This window comes from Oryctolagus cuniculus, chromosome 21 (genome assembly GCF_964237555.1).
Source record: "Oryctolagus cuniculus chromosome 21, mOryCun1.1, whole genome shotgun sequence".
Lineage (NCBI taxonomy): Eukaryota > Metazoa > Chordata > Mammalia > Lagomorpha > Leporidae > Oryctolagus > Oryctolagus cuniculus.
In genome coordinates, this window is record NC_091452.1 from 27912949 (window position 1) to 27931972 (window position 19024).

Sequence of the window (19024 nt, forward strand, 5' to 3'; positions counted from 1 at the left end):
GGGAGGGTTCCCGAGGCAGGGGCTGATGAAATCAACAGAATGATCCAGAAAACAGACGGAGGGCAGCATCGGTTGGTGTCCTGGCTGCTCCACTTCCTGCTAAAGTCAGCTGTTTCCACTTTCCTGAGTGTGTCACCGACACCGGCTGGTGTGTGCACCTGCCAGCCCTGTGCAGTTTCTCCTAGCACGTGGCAGCGGGCTGGCAGCTGAGGGTCTAGTCCCTTGGTCTCCAGGGTACTGGGCAAAGGCTGGGTGTGACCCAGGGTGACGTTGGGCCTGGAGGACGAGTCTGGAATCCACAGTCACCAGCCTAGGGCTGGGGGCCAAACTTCCCACATGGCTTCCTTCTTTCAATCCATAAAGTCACACCCAGGTGACAGTGTGGCTGCGGCACAGCAGCAGAGTCACCAGGGGCAGGGCAAGGAGAGAAGCAGCTGACCCCCAAGGAGGAGGAGGAGGAGGAGGAGGAGGAGGAATGAGGGTGCAGGGGGTGCAGGAGGAGGGACAGGTGCCCGAGAGGAGCGATGCAAACGGATTGGAGCTTGGAGCAGGGGCGGGCAGAATGGCCAGCTCTGAACAGAGGTGGGCGCAGGCAGAGGCCACCAGGCAGAGAGACAATCATGGTAAAAGGAGACCGGGGTGGGAAAACTGGTGGTCAGGGCCAGCTGTGGGGGCTGGCCCACTCCGGGTAAGCAGAGCTGCCTGGGGGACCCCTGAGCTCCTGCCTCTGAGCCTAACTCACCTGCCACGTTTGTCCGTCCCCTCTAGCAGGAGGAAGAGGGACAGAAAGGGTCTCTCCACCTGAAACAGGGGATGGTGCTCTCCACAGGCGCTTGGCAATGCCTGGAGGTGACTTTGGTTGTCCTCCCCCCACCCCACCCCGTGTGTGTGGGTTGCTGGCGTCTGGTGGGGCGGGACCAGGGACACTGACAGATAACTTGCATTATGCAGACAGGCTGGTCTCCAGATGTCAGCAGAGCTGAACAAGTCCGTGGAACGGACTCTTCCACCCCGAGCTCTTTCCGCGAAGACGCACAGAGCACAGGGTGCCAGGGTGCAGCAACAGGGACTCAGGGCGAGCGATGGGGAAAGCTGCCCTGGGGCTTGCAGGTGCCTCTGAGACCAGGCAAGGTGGCCCAACCACCAGGGAGCCACCCAGGTATGCGGTGGCGCCGGCCTGCGAGCTCTAGACCTACTTGGTCAGCTTGGAGACCCTGGAAAACCCGGGAGGAAGTTGCACACCGGGTCTCGGGCCCAGTTCCAAGGAGGAGCGGGCTGTCGGTGGTGAGGACGACGTGGTCTCCAGCCAGGTTGTACTGCGGCGAGCAGCCCGTGGAGCGCGTGGGCGGAGAGGGGGCGGGGCCTCCAACGGAGGGGCGGGGCCTCTAGCGAAGGGGGCGGGGCCGCGGCGGCGGCGGCGGCAGGGTGGGGCGGGGCCGCAGCGCGTTCTTAAGCGGCCCCGGCGCGCAGGGAGGGCCCCGTCATGGCTCTGAGGCGTGTCTGCTCCGCGCTGCGTTCCGGCGTCCCGCGCCTCGCCCCGCTGTCCACGGCGCCCGCGGCCCGCGAGCAGCCCGCCGCGGGGCCGGGGCCCGTGCCGGAGTGCGGGGCGGCCGAGGCCGTGCGGCCGCCGGTGCCCGCCGTGGATTTCGGCAACGCGCAGGAGGCGTACCGGAGCCGGCGTAGCTGGGAGCTGGCGCGCAGCCTGCTGGTGCTGCGCCTGTGCGCCTCGCCCGCGCTGCTGGCGCGCCACGAGCAGGTGCGCAGGCCGGGGCGGGCGGGCGGGCAGGTGCCCGCGGGGATCCGAGGTGCCAAAACCGCGCGCGGCGGGTGGGGAGCGGTGAGGGGGCGCCTCTGAGCCCCCAGGGAGTCGCAAAAGGGAGGCGTTTCCTGCATTCTCTTTCCGGACCTGGTGAAATTTCCTACTTGTCAGTACTCCCAGCCGAAACCAAAGCCCAGTGTGGTTTTTCATACGCATCCCACTTTGCAGGAAGACCGATGGAGAACTGGGTAGCTGTCACTCCGGTCCAAGGGGAGGTGTTGCAGGTGACTTGTCATAGGTTTCTGACTAGCCACGCCCCACACAGGCCGCCCTGAGCAGGGTTGGGACAAAAATGGGGAAGTGATTCAGGCACCTAACTTGAAACTTTAAAACTGGTAACCCTGGCAAGTGTGAGGGCCTCGTTTTTGGGGGGCGGGCGGGGTGGGGAACAGAACAGTGGCCTGGCGGATCCTGAGTGATCCTGACAGTGTGCGAGGGGCCGGTCCGTGGCGCGGCAGAGCGGGAGGTGTCCATGCAAGTGGTGTGCGTTTCTCCAATGAGACCACGTGGAGGGCCCCATGCTGCCCCCCCCCCCCCCCGGGGAGAACAGAAGCCCTGAGTTAGGTGAGGCCGAGGCAGGTGGGAATGAGGGCAGATGCCCAACAAGGCAGAGTCAGGTGTTGGCCTGGGGGAGCCCAGGATGGTGGCAGCTGCGGCTGTGGGGGTGGGGGCGGGGAGGGGGAGGGAGGCCTCTGGAGGTCTTGTGTATCTGTGGCCATGCATGCTCACTCCGTGCAGGAGTGAGCCCCTGCACCCCCGTTCTAACTAGGGTACCGTTGGGTGGCTGGGGGAGAGGGTGTGTTGGCTCTGCTGTCCCTCGGGCACCAGCTCCGGGCAAGCACTGGGGTGCAGGGACAGTGCTGTGGGGACCTGGGGGAGACAGGGGCCCCCAGAGACAACCCTCCCCGGCTCCCCCTTGTGCCCCAGGGGAGAGAAGACTTCTCTGCAGGGTCTGAGCCACTGTCCTGCTCAGAGTTGGTGGGCTCAGAGCGGGGTGCTGGGGGAGGTGAGGAAGAGGCTGGGCTGGCCCTCGGCTGCCTTTGCTCACTGGGGATGACCTGATTTGGTGGATTTTGTTGTCTCTCTGTCCTCTGGCCCAGGGGACAGAAGGCCTCGCGTGGCCTGGGAGCTCCCGGTGGGCACGGGCCTCAGACCCGCTCGGAGGCCTGTCAGGAGCTGAGACTTGGGCCACTGCCTTGGGCCAGGACCCAGCCGGGGCTCCCGCGTGCCAGTGGGAAAGAGGTTTCCAGAAGTCCCGGTTTCCATGGCGGTGGTTCTGAGCCTGCGTGTGAGCCAGGGCAGGGGTTCTGTGGGGGGGAGGGAGCGGAGAGCGGCAATCGTTTGTGGCTTTTACGGTCAGACCCTGGAGCAGGGCTCTGCATCCCCAGTGGAGCGTGCTGCTTCTTGGAGAAGAGGGGCGCTGTCCTCGTCTCCCACCATTCCACTCCAGGATGGTTCTGTGGGTTCTAAAAAAACTGTATTTTATTTGTTTCTATCTGCTGGTTCACTCCCCAAGTGGCCTCAATGACCAGAGCTGGGTTGATCTGAAGCCAGGAGCTTCTTCCGAGTCTCCCACGTGCCTGCAGGAGCCCAAGCACTTGGGCCATCTTCCATTGCTTTCCCAGGCCACAGCAGAGAGCTGGATAAGAAGATGAGCATCTGGGAATCGAACTGGCATCCATATGGGATGCCGGCACTGTAGGTGGAGGCTCTACCCACTATGCCACAGCACCAGCCCCTGGTTTTGTGTTATTTTACCTTTGGGAGAGACAGAGGTGCAATCCGCTGGTTCACTCTGCAAGCACCCACCATGGCTAGGGCTGGGCCAGGCATTTAGATTCGGAGCTGGGCTGGGCAGGGACCCAGTACTTGAGCTATCCACCTGCTACCTCCCAGGATGCATGCACATGGGCAGGAAGCTGGAATCAGGAGCGGAGCTGAGACTCGAACCCAGGCACTCCGATAAGGGATGCAGACGCTGTAACCATTAGGCCACACAACTCTGCCCCACCAGGATGGTTTTTAGTAGCTGCTTGGCCGTGGGATTTAAAATTGCCAGCCCTGCCTGTGTGCCTCTGAGCCTCCTCCCCTTGGAGAGCAGGGGTGCCGAGAGCATCCCACCCGCCCTGCCTCACCCCTGCTCCTTCATTTGGTGTTAGCTGTGACAGGGCTGAGTGTTGAGCTAATTGTGGATTGCAAGAGGTTGGTGGCACAGGTGGCCCCTGCAGGCATGGTTTTTCCTGTGGTTCTCTGAGATCTGGCATCGTCTGGGTTTCCTTTCCCGAGGCCAGAGAGAGTTTTTTTCTGGCTCCCAGTTCTGCCCTGCCCAGCCCTGAATTTTTTTTTTTTAAATAAACATTTTATTCATGTATTTGAGAGGCAGAGATACAGAGAGAGAAGGAGAGACAGAGAGAGCTCTTCCATCTGCCGGTTCACTCGCCAAATGGCTGCAACAGCTGGAGCTGGGCTGATCCGAAGCCAGGAGTTTCTTCTAGGTCTCCCATGCGGGTACATGGAACCCACACTTGGGTCATCTTCTACCTTCTCAGGAGTTCAACAGGAAGCTGGATCAGAAGTGGAGCAGCTGGGACTCGAATCGGGAGGCTGGCTTCACAGGTGGAGGCTTAACCTACTACACCACAACACTGGACTTTTTTTTTTTAATATATATATATTGATTTATTTGAAAGAGTGACAGGGATGGAGACAAAAAGAGATAGAGATATTCTATCTGCTGTTTTAACCCCCACATGGCCACAACAGCCAGGGCTGGGCCAGGCTAGAGCCAGGAGCCTGGGCCTCCATCCTGGTCTCCCACGTGGGTGGCAGGGGCCCAAGTACTGGGGCCATTTTCCACTTCCTTCCCCAGGCTCATTAGCAGGGGGCTGGGTCAGAAGCAGGAAGCATAGCAGCTAGAACTTGAACAGCCACTCGGATACGGGGCTCTGGGATGCCGGTGGGTCTCGCAAGAGGTGGCTTAACCTGTTGCACTGCCGTGCTGGCTCATCCCCCCCCCGCCGGCCTGGGGCAATCTTTGAGATGTTCAAACCCCTCTTCCCCTCCAGCTACCCCTGCACACCACTCTGGGTGGGGGGAATCAGGATTGCTGTGTCTCCTCCCCTTCCCCCCACACCCCTAACACCCTTCCAGCCATCCGGGTCCCTGGCTTGGGCTTGGGAAGAAGTGGGCGGAGCCCTGCCTTGTCTCAGGTGTCAGCACGTCCATCTTTTTGTTCAAATCCTCTTTGTAGAAGAACAAAAAGAGAGAGAGATATACAGAGGCCGAGGGACGGCAGGACCCTGCTCCTCAGGGATGACCCTGCTCCTCAGGGGATGTCCCGTGGGCATGCAGAGGTGGTCTGGAAGTGGCTCCTGGGTGGTTCTAGCAAGGGCCGAGGGGGCTGTGTGTGTCTGTGGTTTGTGTGGGGTTGCACTTGCTAATGGTTTTGCTTAGGGATCATGTCCCAGCTCCCTGGTGCTGAGCAGTGTCTCCTGCTAAGGGAAGGTCCCATCATGTGTCAGGTTCGACAAACTCCAAGCTTAACCTTTTTTTTTTTTTTTAAGATTTTATTTATTAATTTGAGAGGCATAGGTTCAGACAGAGAGGGAGATGCAGAGAGAAAGATCTTCCATCTGCTGGTTCATTCCCCAAATGGCCACAGCTGAGCCAATCCAAAGCCAGGAGCTTCTTCCCAGTCTCCCACATGGGTTGCAGGGGCCCAAGGACTTGGGCCATCTTCTGCTGCTCTCCCAGTCGCATTAGCAGGGAGCTGAATCCGAAGTGGAATAGCCAGGACTTGAATCGGTGCCCATATGAGATGCTGGTGCTGCAGGCAGAGTCTTAGCCTACTACACCGCAGTGCTGAGGCGGGGTGGGGTCGTGGGCTCAGATGTGCACCGCAGTTCTCTGTGCCCACTCCTTGACTTGGTGAGCCCCCTCCCTGGCTCTGGTTAGCAGAGCCCACTCCCCCGCTCCTTTCCTTTTCGGGTCTCTTTTCCTCCTAAGATGTGAGTGCCTGATCTGTTTCCTCTGGGGTCCCAGGCTCTAGACTTAATGCTCAGGTTCATGTGCACAAATGCAGGTGGAAATCTGGGCTGTGGGTGCGATGTGACAGCCATAGCGGGCAGCCCCCTGCTGGTCCCAGAGTGAGCACTCCCCTCGCAGGCCCTTGCAGGCTCTGATTTGTTGCTGTGGGCTTCTCCCTCCCCTTGCTCCAGCGGAGCCTGATTCTGTCTCGGTAATACCTGCCTGTGTTACAGATCTCAAAGGGTTGATGCTGTGCCAGGCATGGCTACAGGGACTTGGTTACAAGCAGACAGTGGAGAACCTGGCCGCTTGCTTTTAGAATGCTGCGTCAGCTCCTCACTCTCCCCACGAAATCGCTGCGTGTGATTGTGGACACTGCTGTGAAAATGCCCCCTGCACAGGGCCAGTGCTGGGGGCAGCAGGTGAAGCTGCTGCCCGTGATGCCCGCATCCCACACGGGCGCTGGTTTGAGTCTTGGCTGCTCCACTTCCGATCCAGCTCCCTGCTAATGCTCCTGGGAAGCCAGGGGAGGAGACTCCGCGGCAAAGCCGTGGGATGGGGTTGAAGGGTCAGGGGCGGGCCGTGAAACCCGGCGACTTTCCTCTTGCCTTGCAGCTGCTCCACGTGGCCAGGAAACTGTTGGGACAGAGGATGTTTGACAAACTCATGAAGATGACCTTCTATGGGCAGTTTGTGGCCGGCGAGGACCAGGAGTCCATCCGACCCCTGATCCAGCACAACAAGGCCTTTGGCGTTGGCTCCATCCTGGACTACGGCGTGGAGGAAGACTTGAGCCACGAGGAGGCGGAGCGCCAGGAGATGGAGTGAGGCCAAGTGGATGGGGTGGGTGGGGGCGGGGCCTGGCCTGGCCTGCCGCCAGCCCTCCTGGGTTGGTTCTACCTGGAGTTCTTTTCGTCTTGGCCACGTGCAGGTGACACAGAGCCTGGTGTGACCCCGAGGGTGCCGGGGTCAGGGACAGTGACCCTCCGTCCATCCAGCCCCGCCACCTGGGTCTCACGTGGCTTGTGGTCTAGGAATGGGTTTTGCATTGCAAGTGTTTGAGAAAGGAAAAAAAAATCAGTGCATAATTCTCCTTTGTGACATGAATCCCGATGGGAAATCCAAGGTGCTTTTATGTGGTTCCCCCAGCCAGGGCTGCCGAGCCGGCTGCTCCTGGCCGCATGCACACACGTAGCCAGCCCTGCCCTGCCCTTGCTTTTCATTCAAGATCTGACCAGCCAGGCGGGTTCTGCCACCGCACCCTGGCCCGGCCCTTAGCCCCCTGGTTGATGGTTTCTTAATTCTGCACGTGGGTCTGCCTGGCCTGCGGGGTGCACCTGCCAGGCCCAGCGCCTGCCCAGGCTCCGTGGAGAAGGGACTGGCAGCCAGGTCACTGGGCAGGGCAGCTCAGAGATTACTGCCTGGCTGTGGGGCGCATTCCCTGGGCAGCGGGCGTAGGGGACAGGGGGCAGGGGGCAGGACAGCATTGCCCTCTGCTACCCATCAGAGCAGCGAGTGACACCTGGGAAGTCCTGGCAAGGCCAAGTCTGTCCTTGGATTTGGAGTTGGCCCCCCCCCCCCCCCCCCCCCCCCCCCCGTGACAGCAGCTGGGCCTGAGCCACGCCACTCAGGGCCCCAGTGTTTGCCCAGCCCCTCCCCAGGGGAAGGCAGTCACATGAGGCCTCCCGCCTGGGAACGGAATGTCCCCTCTTGTCTCAGCTTGCCCGGCCAGCCTGTTGCTGATTGGTCAGGGCAGCCCAGCCCCTGCCTTGCGATTGGCTTATTTGAAGGTGGGGTGTCCTGCCCCCCTACCCCTCCCTCTCTGTCCCCTCTACCTCCCAGGGAGCCTCCCACTAGGGGACTTGGCCATAACCTTTGCTGGAAGCTACTTGCTGAATACCAGCCAGCTCTGGGGCCTCAGCACCAGGCCGGGTGCAGACTGCTGTTTCATAATGGGTTCCTTCTCCCTCCGGTCTGTCTTTCCCAGGGCCATTGCCCGGTGTGTCCCCCACCCCTGCCCCGGCTTGTCACCCATGCCCTCAGGAGCTCACCTCCCTCACCCTCGGAGGTTTTGGGATGTGAGCGGCCGCTCCTTCCTGTTGGGCAAGTTTCCCACCATCTCCCACCTGGGCAAGATGTCGTGGGCTCAGGCCCACCGAGGCTGGTGGGGACAGGGCTGGGAAGCGCCCCCTCCCACATTGGAGCCATCCAGGGGCCTGCAGCTCCCCAGGCACGCCTGGCCAGGAGTATCGGGCCTGCAGGGTCTTGGGTGGGGACTTGCTTCGGTGTCTCTGTGGGAGTGGGGTCTTCCTAACCTCCCCACCCCCTACTCCTGCTCCCAGCACAGGGCCCATGGACTTGACTCCAGAGAGACATGAGGGAGGCCACTGCCCCAAATGAAAGCCCTGGGGTTGGTCTCGGGCCTACTGCTCCCTAACCATGAGCGCAACCGACAGGATGGAGGTGTAGAGGCAGAGTGGCCCCCTGTAAGATGCCCAGGCCAGGGAGAGGAACCCCCTTCTGGGGCGGGGGATCCCCCCAGAGCAAGGGACTGGAGTATCATCCTGGTGACAGTCCCGTGGGAGGGCCCCTGGGGGCAGGGCAGCTGGCAGGTGTCTGTCCCAGGCCCTAGGGCTGCCTGGGGCCTTGGCCTTGGCTTTCAGCATGCCCGGGCCAGGTGTCTCCTCAGGGAGGGGCACAGGAGGCAGAGTGTGGGGTGCCCGGGGCAGGTGTGCAGGGAGAATGGGGAACAGGCTTGGCTGAGTGTGGCCTGCCCCTTCCCCTGCCGCCTGCTGCCTGCCTCTCAGAGCGGCCAGCGGCCAGTGAGGGGTCTCCCCCACTATTCACTGCCTGCAGCTGGCAAGAGGGGCCAAGGGGACCCTTAGAGTATTTCCACTGCCTTTGCAGATGCGGAATCCCCTCCTCCCCCAACCCCTGGGACTTGGGGTCATTGTCATGGTCACGTGCTATTTATTCTTCCCCTTGCCTGGGTGTGAGCGGAGGCCTGGAGGGGCTCACAGTGGCCACTGCCAGCAGGGGTTGCACACAGACCACGTCCTGGTGACTGGGTGTGGGGAAGGACCGGGGTGGGAGTGGGGGACCGGAAGTGGGTCCCACAGAGGCTGTGTGGACATAGAACCGTGGTGCATGGACATAGCACCTTCTACTTCTCTGCTGCTGCATCTCCTTGTCCCCACCACTGGGCGGCCTGAGCGACAGCTGCCTGCCCACTCACTGAGCTCCTGTCCCTGGTAGCTGGGTAGGGTGTGGTGCCACCTGGAGGAGTCCCTGACCCCTAGTGGGCCTGGGCCTGGTGGCTGTGACTCCTGGGCTATGATCTAGGCAGTTGTGGCTCAAAGTCCCCCCAGATGAGGGCCCTGGGACTGGCCAGGAGCAGGGACAGGAAGTGGTGGGTGTCCTGGCAGCTGATTTCCGGCCCCAGGCTTGCTTCAATGGACAGGGGGCAGGGGACAGTGCCATCTGCGGCCCTCCCCTGCCTTCCCTCTTGGCCCCGGGGGCCCGAGGAGCGGAAGAGCCCCCCTTCTTTCCTATGGGTCCTGGGGAGACCCAGCTGCTGCCGGCTTATTCCTGACACGCATCCTGTATCCGAGAGCCTGGGTTTGATCCCTGCCTGTGGCTTCTGACTCAGCTTCCTGTTCCCGTGCACCGGGGAGGGCAGCAAGTGATGGCTCAAGTCGCTGGGCCACTGTGACCCACGGGGGAGACCTGGGTGCAGTTCTAAGCTGCTGGCTTTGGCCTCACCCAGGGAGTGTGTGCGCACACACACACCCCATACCACCCCCGCCCCGCCCCACTGCTCATACTGTGGGCATTTGGGTCGAGTGACCCAGCAGATGGGGAATCTGTCTGTGCATCTGTCGGGTCAGAACTGAAAATGAGATCCTAGGAAGGCTTCAAGTTGCAAAGTCACATGGGAGACAAGGCTACCACCCACTTGGGCCAGCAGGTTAAGGGGAGCGATGGAATCTATCACAGTACTGAGGCTGGGGCTGGCTGCTGTCGTGAGGATGGGGAGGAGGAGGGGAGAGGGTGTTTGCTGTGGTTCTGCAGGGGTGCTGGGTCCTTGCAGGAGGTCTGGCAGGGGTGGGTGCTGCAGCCATGGGGCAGGGCATGCCAGCGGGCAGCTGGAGGTGGGGTTGCAGCCAGAGCAAGGGGGCCACCCCACTGGATTAGGGAACCATGCCTGCTGGGCAGTTTGCCCCTCTGTCCTGTGCTTTTCTGGGGGAGAGGCACGGACTTCCGCTTTCTTCTAGAAGGTTCTGTGTGCCCTAGGCTCTTCTGAGAATTCTTCCTTTTTTTTTTTTTCTTTTTAAGATTTCTTTATTTGAAAGGTAGAGAGGTAGTGAGGTAGAGAAGTCTTCCATCTTCTGGTTCACTCCCCAAATGGCTGCAGTGGCTGGATTTGTACTGATCCGAAGCCAGGAGCCAGGAGCTTCTTCCAAGTCTCCTATGTGGATGCAGGGGCCCAAGGACTTGGGCCATCTTCTACTGCTTTCCCAGGCCACAGCAGAGAGCTGGATCAGAAGTGGAGCAGCCAGGACTGGAACTGGCACCCATATGGGATGCCGGCACTGCAGGTGTTGGCTTTACCGGCTACGTCACAACGCCAGCCCGCAAGAATTATTGTACTCCTTGCTTGCAATGAGGGGCTCCACCCAAATACCCCTTTCCCTGCTCAGAGCTGGTTCCACCCCAGCCCTCTGTCAGGTTCAGGGTCAGGTTCTCTGCCTCCTGGTCACTTGAAGCAGGTGCTGTGACCTTGACCTTTGCCTCTTGTCCCCCCCCCCCCCCCCCGCAGGTCCTGTACCTCAGAGGCAGAGAAGGATGGCAGTGGTGAGTAAGAGTCCCCTGCTGTCCCCAGCCTCAGGCACAGGGGATGCCTGGGCTCGAGACACAAGCCCTGGGGTAGGGGTTGGGTGGCTGAGGCTCCTCCCTGGGTATCTGGTGCATCTGCCAGCACCCTGGCCAGGGACAGGTCCTGCTTTCCTGCACGGTCTTCCCCAGTTGGACCCAATCTTTTCCTTAGGTGCTGGCGGTCCAGGCCTTGGCTGAGGGACCCTGTCTTCCTGGGTGTGAGGCTTAGCCAGGAGGATCGGGGGGCACTCAGGCGGAAGAAACAGCAGGGGCACAGGGAGGGGACAGGAGGGTGGCTCTGCAGCTGGGAGCCTTCAGGCAGCAACAGGGCAGGGGGCCGGGTCCCCGCAGGCCACGCTACCTCGGAGCCTGTTCTGGGGCATCGGGACCCTGGGCAGACGGCAGCGCCTGCACCTGTGTTTAGGCCCTGTCTGCCTTCGCAGGCCTGAGTAAGAGGGAGAAGCAATACCAGGCCCACCCAGCCTTTGGAGACCGCAGGGACGGTGTCATCAGCGCCCGCACCTACTTCTATGCCAACGAGGCCAAGTGTGACAGCCACATGGAGACTTTCCTGCGTTGTATCGAGGCCTCGGGTGAGCCCCCGGGTGCTGCTGGCTACACCTGCCAGGCCCAGCCCAGCCCAGCCCCAGCCCAGCCCCTGGGGGTGTGGATGCTGAGGGGGACAGAGCTCACCCCACGATCCAGCCTTCTCCCAGGTGCTGTGCCTGGATGCAGAGTGCAGGGACGGGGTCCATCTGAGCTGTGTCTTCCCCCACCTGGAGGTTGAGGGCCTGGTCTTAGGAGCTCAAGCCACTTCCTTTGGCATGGGGCAGTGTCTCCCCAGGGCGCCCTCTGCTGGGGTGTAGTGGGATATGAGTTAAGCCAAGCCCTGAGTGGCCCAGCCTATGCCCGGTATGCACCCCTGAGGGTCTTTGTCCTGTAACCCACGCACGGGGCAGGGGCCGGGGAGGGCTTGTGATGCACACAGCTTAGCAGAGGAATCGAGGGTGGGAGGGGACCCTTGGGTCTTGGTGGCACCTTCCTGCCACCGCACGGCAAAGCAGACCCTGCTGAGTCTCCCCTCCCACCTCCATGAGGGTCTCTGGATCGGCCACCAGGCTGGGTAGAGAGCCGTGGTGAGGGACCCTTTGGGGCCAGCAGTGGGCACGGGGTCTCCCTTGGCCTCCCTGTCCACGGCTCTTCCTTTGGCCACTTGTGACAGGTGGGGCCAGCGATGACGGCTTTTCGGCCATTAAACTCACTGCCTTGGGGAGACCCCAGTTTCTGGTAAGTGCCGGAACCTTCCACCCAGAGGGGCTCTGTGAGTCCTCGGGGCTGCCTTCACTGAGCGTGGGTGTGCCTGTGCCTCGGAGGCTGCTGGGGTGGGGCAGGGAGCAGGCTGTGTCCTGGGGGCGGGGGGGGGGAGGGGATTCTGTGTGTGGGGTCTGGGGTTGCCTGGGCACGCAGCTGAGGCCTGCGTTTGCAGCTGCAGTTCTCAGATGTGCTGACCAAGTGGAGACGGTTCTTCCACCAAATGGCCGCAGAGCAGGGGCAGGCGGGGCGTGCTGCCATGGACACGAAGCTGGAGGTGGCGGCGCTGCAGGTGGGCCAGTCCCTGTCCTGTCCCCTTCTGGGCAGCACCCGGTGTGTGTGTGTGTGCGTGTGGAGGGGCTCACGGGAGGGTCGAGCTGTCTGAGGTGGGTTCCAGAGCTGGTCCACGGGTCACCCTGGAGGGGGCGTGGAGCTGGTCTGTGTCGCAGAGAGCAGGGTTGGGGCGGGCATCGGGGGCAGGACCAGGGCTGTGGTGCAGAACCAGGAGCCAGACACAGCGTACCTCATTCATGCCACTGCTGGCTGCTGTCAGAAACAGAGCACCATCGACCCAAGGGGCAGGTGTGCGGAGCGACAGCAGCCAGCGCTGGCACGTGTCAGCCCTGACCGCTGCCCTCTCGCTTGTCAAGGAAAGCGTCGCGAAGATGGGCATCGCGTCCAGGGTGGAGATTGAAGACTGGTTCACGCCGGAGACCCTGGGGGTGTCTGGGTAAGAGCAGCCCTTTCTCCGCCGAAGCCAGGAACCAGGTCTCCCACGTGGGTGGCAGGGACCCAAGTACGCGGGCCGTTGTCCACTGCCTTCCCAGGTGCATCATAGCAGGGAGCTGAGTTAGAAGTGGAGCAGCTGGGGCTTGAACCGGCACTCATATGGGATGCCGCTGTCACGGCAGCAGCTTAACTTGCTACACCACAACGCCGGGCCCTGGGCTTTCATTTGCATTTTTTTTAAATGGAGAACGGCAGTGGCCACTGTGGTGTGTGGGTTTGGTGGGGGGAGGTGCCCCTTTGGGGAGAGGGGTGTGGTCTGGGACTCCCAGTGTGTGGCTATAGCGCCACCTGTCGCCTGATGCACCTGCTCCCGCAGCACCGTGGACCTGCTGGACTGGAGCAGCCTCATTGATAGCAGGACTCGGCTCTCCAAGCACCTCGTGGTCCCCAACGTGCAGGTAATGCTCACCTGCCCACTAACTCCGGGCTCTTCAGGGCGCCGGCTGAGAAGAGAATTCACCTTGCATATGTGGCTCCTGCTGGACCTCCTGGGGACATGGTGTAGTCGGGGCCGCTGTCCGCTGTGGTCCCACGGAGACACCACGTGGCCCAGGGCGATGAAGACAGTCCCATTAGCGTTCCCAGAGTGCCCGGGGCAGAGACGTGCACTGGAGCCTTGGAGAGGGTGCCGGGAGGACCTCTCCCCCGAGCTTGTCTGTGCTGGTGCATTGAGTAACCCCAAACTCAGGCCTGGGTTGGCTCTGGGTTGATGGGGCTCCTGGGCACTGGACTCAGAAGGCAGGACTGCCTGGTGGCCACCGAGTGTGACACCAATTGCAACGTGACATCCCAATTGCAGTGTCTGGAGGCTGATGGCCGGCGCCCGCGGGGCTTCCTTCTGACGCGGCGCCTCTGTTCTCAGGGTACATGCCCGTTCCCCAAGATGTGAGCTGGGTGGACACTGTGTTGCCTTTCCTGGCCTGGCCCCAGAAGTGCCGGGACATCACGTCTGCCACGTTCCGTTTGTCCTGAGGCTGGCCCGTAGTTAGAGGGAGAGGAATGAGACTCCCTGCACCTGTGGGTGGGATGATCGGAGACCACGGCAGGCTCACGGGCCGTCGGCGACATTGCGTGTGCATGTGGCCAGGCTGCTGCTGCGAGCTGGTAGAGGGGAATTGACCGGGAGCTCCCGGCACTGCACAGGGCCCACCCCCTGCCCCGGGTGGTAGCTCCCGGCACTGCACAGGGCCCACCCCCTGCCCTGGGTGGTAGCTCCCGGCACTGCACAGGGCCCACCCCCCGCCCCGGGTGGTGAGTGCCTGCCGCCGCCCTCCCCATCCCCAACTCCTCGAAGGCCACATCTTTGTCCCTGCTCCAAGTGCACCCCCAGCCTGTTGCACCTGCTGTCGCCATGGGTTCCTCTCTGAGGCCCTTTCTCCCTCCTGTTTCATTGGGTGGTGCTTTGCATGGTACAGGAGCAGAAGGGGGTCCTCGCCCACAGCTGTGGGACCCTCTGAGGGTCCTGCAGAGGCCGTGGGGGGCCCAGGGTAGGGCATGACTGATGCATGCGGGGTGGGGGAGGGGCAGGCCCAGGTGGTCCCCCGAACCTGTGTGAAGGGGTGAGTGGGTGCTCAGGGTCTGAGGGGCTGCTGCGGTGATGACAGGGATGGGCCTGGCCTCTAGGTGGAGCTGGTGGGGCCCTGCTGGTGGCCTCACAGCACGCTGCTCCCCGCCCCCTCCCCACCCCTCCCCCGGGACCCAGACAGGGCAGCTGGAGCCCCTGCTGTCACGGTTCACCGAGGAGGAGGAGATGCAGATGACCCGGATGCTGCAGAGGATGGACGTGCTGGCCAAGGTAGGGCCAGGTGCACGGTGGGTGCTGAGGGTGGGCACCTGCCGGCCTCGCTCGAGCCGTAATTCTCTGCCCCTTCAGAAAGCCACAGAAGTGGGCGTGCGGCTGATGGTGGACGCCGAGCAGTCCTACTTCCAGCCGGCCATCGGCCGCCTGACACTGGAGATGCAGCGCAAGTTTAACGTGGAGAAGCCACTCATCTTCAACACCTACCAGTGCTACCTCAAGGCAGGGTCGCTCCCCTTCTCCCGCCCCCCAGCCCGCACTCCAGGGCTCCGCTCCAGCCTCACCTGTGTGCCTGGGACTTGGCCACACCTGGTGGGGCGCCCCTAGCCCGAGCCCAAGCAGGGGGCTCTTGGGACGGCCAGTGCAGGGAGCAGGCTGTCGCCCAGAGGGCTCCGTGGGTGGGTCGTGCGTAACAGAGCTGACCTCACTCAGCCTGGCCCCGGCAGCTGCGCCTGGCCCTGCAGGGGAGACTGAGGCTGGGGTCCCTGAGCAGGTGAGCGGGAAGCAAGGCCTCCTGGAGCCCTGTCCCCAGCGCCTGCTCTGGGCCTTGGGACCCAGGCAAGAGTGTTTAGTGGGGAGGAAGCCGGAGGAGCCCTGTCGGAGTCTGGTGTTCCTTGAACCCCAAATCACAAAAGCTTCCTGGGACGAGCATTTCTCTTGCCTCAGAGGTGGTTGTCATTGTCGCTGTGTGGGGACAGAAGTCAGCCATGCTACCCAGCCCTGTCTCCCAGATTCCCTGAGCTGTGCCCCCTTCCTCAGGCAGCTGCTGCCTGGCCTGGGTGCCCTCAGCTGACTGGGCCCTAGGAACACCTGTCCTGGTTGCCGCGGCTCAGCCGCTTCTCCACCGGCCCCCGCAGGACGCCTATGACAACGTGACGCTGGACGTGGAGCTGGCCCGCAGGGAGGGCTGGTGTTTTGGGGCCAAGCTGGTACGAGGTGCCTACATGGCCCAGGAGCGTGCCCGGGCCGCGGAGATCAGCTACGAGGATCCCATCAACCCCACGTACGAGGCCACCAACGCCATGTACCACAGGTGCACTTCCGGGGGCGGGACCTGGGGGACTGGGGAGCCATTTCACGCTGTGGTCAGACTCCTCTCTGGGGACCAGGCCTCCAGAAGCAGCAAGGGGAGGGGTGTGTTCTGAGGCCAGAACTTTTTTGGGTCACTTTCTCGAAATCATTAAGGCTTTTTTTTTAATTTATTTATTTGAAAGACAGAGGGAGGGTACGGGGCGGGGGGAGGGGCAAAGAGAAACAGGGAGAGAGAGAGAGAGAGAAATCTTCCATCTGTTGGTTCACTCCCCAGCTGGGGCTGAAGACAGGAGCCTGGAACTCTATCCGGGTCTCCCACAAGGGTGCAGGGGCCTAAGCCCGGGCCATCTGCCACTGCTTTCCACGCATGTTAGCTGGATTGGAAGAGGAATAGCCAGGACTCAAACCAGCACTCACATGAGATGCTGGTGCAGCAGGTGGCAACTTAGCCCCTGCACACTGTATCAGCCCCAGGTTTTCTCCTTTTTAAAACCTAGAACAGCGTGCTTGAAAACAAACTGGCCGTGGTACCCCAGTGCTCCCTGCTGCCTATTCACACCGGCGGAGCCTGGTGGTCCTGCACCTGCTTTTCAGGCTGTTTGTCTTGGTGATGTTTTTATGCAGCGTGATGCCGGGGACACTGAACCCCAGCAGCCCCCACGTGGGCTGTGTAGTCCCAGACATTGCTATCTCCCAGCAGTGCATCTACCCTCTGAGGGGTGGGGGAGGGTGGACAGGTGCTGTCTCTGTCCCCTCGGATACGGCGCACTGCAGGGCCCTGGCCTGGCCCAAGGCCTCCTTCCGGTGCAGGGCCAGCAGGGAGGGTGGCAAGTGGACCTCAGGCTGGGCTCATACAGCCCTCTCCTCAGGTGCCTCAATTACGTCCTGGAGGAACTGAAGCACAACCCCAGGGCCAAGGTGATGGTGGCCTCCCACAACGAGGACACGGTTCGCTTCACGCTGCGCAGGTAGGCCCTGCCTTGAGTCTGTGGCTGGCAGAGGGGGCTGCGGCCTGGGCTCGGGGGTGCTCAGGTCTGCAGGGGCTGCACTGAGATAAGGCAGGTACTAGCGGTTTCAAAAATGAATTAAAAAAAAAAAACCTCATTAGGCGATTTCAACAGCTTATTGACATGCAATGGATAGACCCGGCGTTAAATCTGAGTCCCCTCCCGAGACCCCTCCAGTGCACGGCCTCATTTTATAACGTTTCCCGGAACGTTTTAAGCAGCGCTTGGAATGGGATATAGCTTGTTCCCGCCTTAAAAGCTTGTCCGCGTGGAGCACAGCTCTGGCAGGATTCTAACGAGTCCAACGCAGAAAGGAGTTACAGCAGGTTCTCCAGTGCCCACCTCACGCCCCAGCCCCAGGGGCACCTGCGCCAGGCCTCTTATTTCCTGTACCTCTCTCGGTCTCCACCTTCCTGGGCTGGGGGCGCTCAGGTCCCAGCCCGGGGGGCGGTGGGCAGTGGGCAGGTGCAGCAGGTGTGCTAGGTCTGGTGCTCGGGTCTAGGAAGCTGGGGGTTACCGGGTGGGAACCATCAGCACGTAGCTCCTGTAAACCCTAGGAAGTTACTAAGATCCTACAAGGGGAAGTGTGAAGATAGGACTTGGGTACCCCCACCCCCGTGCCAAGGTCTAAGCTGTGCTAACAGAATGTGAACCATGTCTGGACTTTAAAACTTCTAGTCACATGAAATTAATGATTTTTCAAAAACTGAATTTCTTTTTTTTAAAGCTTTATTTATTTATAAGACAGAGAGGGAGAGACAGAAGTCTTTCTGCTGGCTCACTCCCCAAATGGCTGCAACAGCCAAGGCTGGGCTGGGCCAGGCCAGAACTGGAACTCCACCTGGGCCCCCCATCTGGGTGCAGGCACCTGAGGATCTGGGCCATCTTCTACTGCTTCCTCAGGAGAATTAGCAGGGAGCTGGATCTCTAGGTAGAACAGCTGGTGCCCATATGGGATGGCGCGTTGCAGCAGGCAGCTTAACCTGCTGTGCCACCACGCCGGCCCCTCAATAGTGTGTTTTAATTAGCCCAGTGCATACGCAATCTCACGCCTTCACGTACTGTAGAAAAGCAGTGCACCAGTTGCATTTTTACTGTGCATGGAGTTGTGAACATTTCATGTGGCGGCCCAGCCTCTGCCCTTGACACCGCTGTCCCTCAGAGTGGCTGCCTGCTGAGGGCCTGAGCTGCCGTCGCTGGGGCAGGCCAGCTGTGGGGAGGGGCAGCGCGGGAGGCCAGTGGGAGGTCGAATTTCCCTGGATCAGGGGCAGGCTGCTGGCCGGGTCTGTCCTGTGCAGCCGGGGAGGGAGGGAGAAGGAGGGGGCCTTGCTGGCCATGGGCAGCCCAGCTGGGTCCTGCTAGAAGCAGCCCGGCTGCAGAGCCCATACCCCGGTCCTACCCCACGGGGCGCAGAGGCTACAGTGGGCGGCGGGGGGGCGGGGGGCAGTGTGGCAGTAGCAAGGCGGGCTGGGAGCTAAGGCAGGAGCCCCACGTTGCCCTGGGGCCCTCACTGCTGACAGGATGGAGGAGCTGGGCCTGCATCCCGCCGACCGCCAGGTGTACTTCGGGCAGCTGCTGGGCATGTGTGACCAGATCAGCTTCCCCCTGGGTAAGCCAGGCCTCCCTGGGTTGGGAGGTGCTGGGGGAGGGCCTCCAGGTGGTGCCGGGGACTCACGGCCGCCTGGGCCCTGTGTGCAGGCCAGGCGGGCTTCCCCGTGTACAAGTACGTGCCCTACGGCCCCGTGATGGAAGTGCTGCCCTACCTGTCGCGCCGCGCCCTGGAGAACAGTGGCTTCATGAAGGGCGCCCAGCGGGAGCGGCAGCTGCTCTGGCAGGAGCTCCAGCGGCGGCTCCGCACTGGCAGCCTCTTCTCCCACCCGGCCTAGCGCCCACCAGGTCGCCGGCCACCGCCAGCCCCCTGCTACCCGAGGCCTCCACACTCCGCCTCCTCCAGCTGTTTTCCAGGGGCCTTTGGCCTGGGGGGCCCCGGGCTGTTCGTACAGCTGCACCCGCACCCCCCCGGATTCTTGTTTGTGCACCCGAGGCGTCCAGGCTGCTGGAGGGCGGGGCAGTCAGGCGTGGGCCGTGTCTGACACCTGCGAGGGCTTCAACTGTGCTTCGAGGGAGCGGGCATGGCGCCCCACCTCTGCATCCCCCCACGTCCTTGACCCCAAAGGACCAACCACCACCTGCCAGGGTCTGAGCCATAGTCCCCAAGCCCTGTGGGTGTGCAGTGGGCTGGCTGGGGAGCCTGCCAGGTCAATAAACTGCTGTTCTCCTAGCTGCGAGGTCTGTATCCCAGCAAGGGGGCCCTGCGTAAGGTCAGCTCTGGCAGAGGAGGAAGTGGCTTGGAAGGAGGAAGTGGCT

At 62.0% G+C, this 19024-nt stretch overlaps 1 protein-coding gene across 3 annotated transcripts; it reads left to right on the forward strand.

The window, feature by feature from the left end:
• The first annotated feature begins 1468 nt into the window (after positions 1 to 1468).
• On the forward strand, positions 1469 to 18938 carry PRODH (proline dehydrogenase 1). Of its 3 annotated transcripts, none has more exons than XM_008250574.4 (14): positions 1469 to 1756; positions 6461 to 6669; positions 10665 to 10699; positions 11164 to 11313; positions 11943 to 12007; positions 12207 to 12323; positions 12682 to 12761; positions 13137 to 13218; positions 14523 to 14615; positions 14694 to 14840; positions 15476 to 15651; positions 16520 to 16618; positions 18178 to 18266; positions 18356 to 18938. In XM_008250574.4, exons 1-14 carry the CDS (start codon positions 1484 to 1486, stop codon positions 18541 to 18543), a joined length of 1803 nt encoding a protein of 600 aa, XP_008248796.3. In that variant the 5' UTR covers positions 1469 to 1483; the 3' UTR covers positions 18544 to 18938. The 3 variants fall into 3 exon arrangements, with proteins under 3 accessions (XP_008248796.3, XP_069921987.1, XP_069921986.1); XM_070065885.1 differs by lacking the exon at positions 1469 to 1756 and adding an exon at positions 6112 to 6267; XM_070065886.1 differs by lacking the exons at positions 14523 to 14615; positions 14694 to 14840.
• The last annotated feature ends 86 nt before the right edge of the window (positions 18939 to 19024 follow it).

Excerpts from the sequence above, each read along its gene's own strand:
- PRODH (XM_008250574.4), top strand. The coding sequence starts at position 1,484 with ATGGCTCTGAGGCGTGTCTGCTCCGCGCTGCGTTCCGGCGTCCCGCGC. Across the intron at positions 12,324-12,681 it reads TGGAGGTGGCGGCGCTGCAG|GAAAGCGTCGCGAAGATGGG; the intron begins GTGGGCCAGTCC and ends TCGCTTGTCAAG. Across the intron at positions 13,219-14,522 it reads TCGTGGTCCCCAACGTGCAG|ACAGGGCAGCTGGAGCCCCT; the intron begins GTAATGCTCACC and ends CCCGGGACCCAG.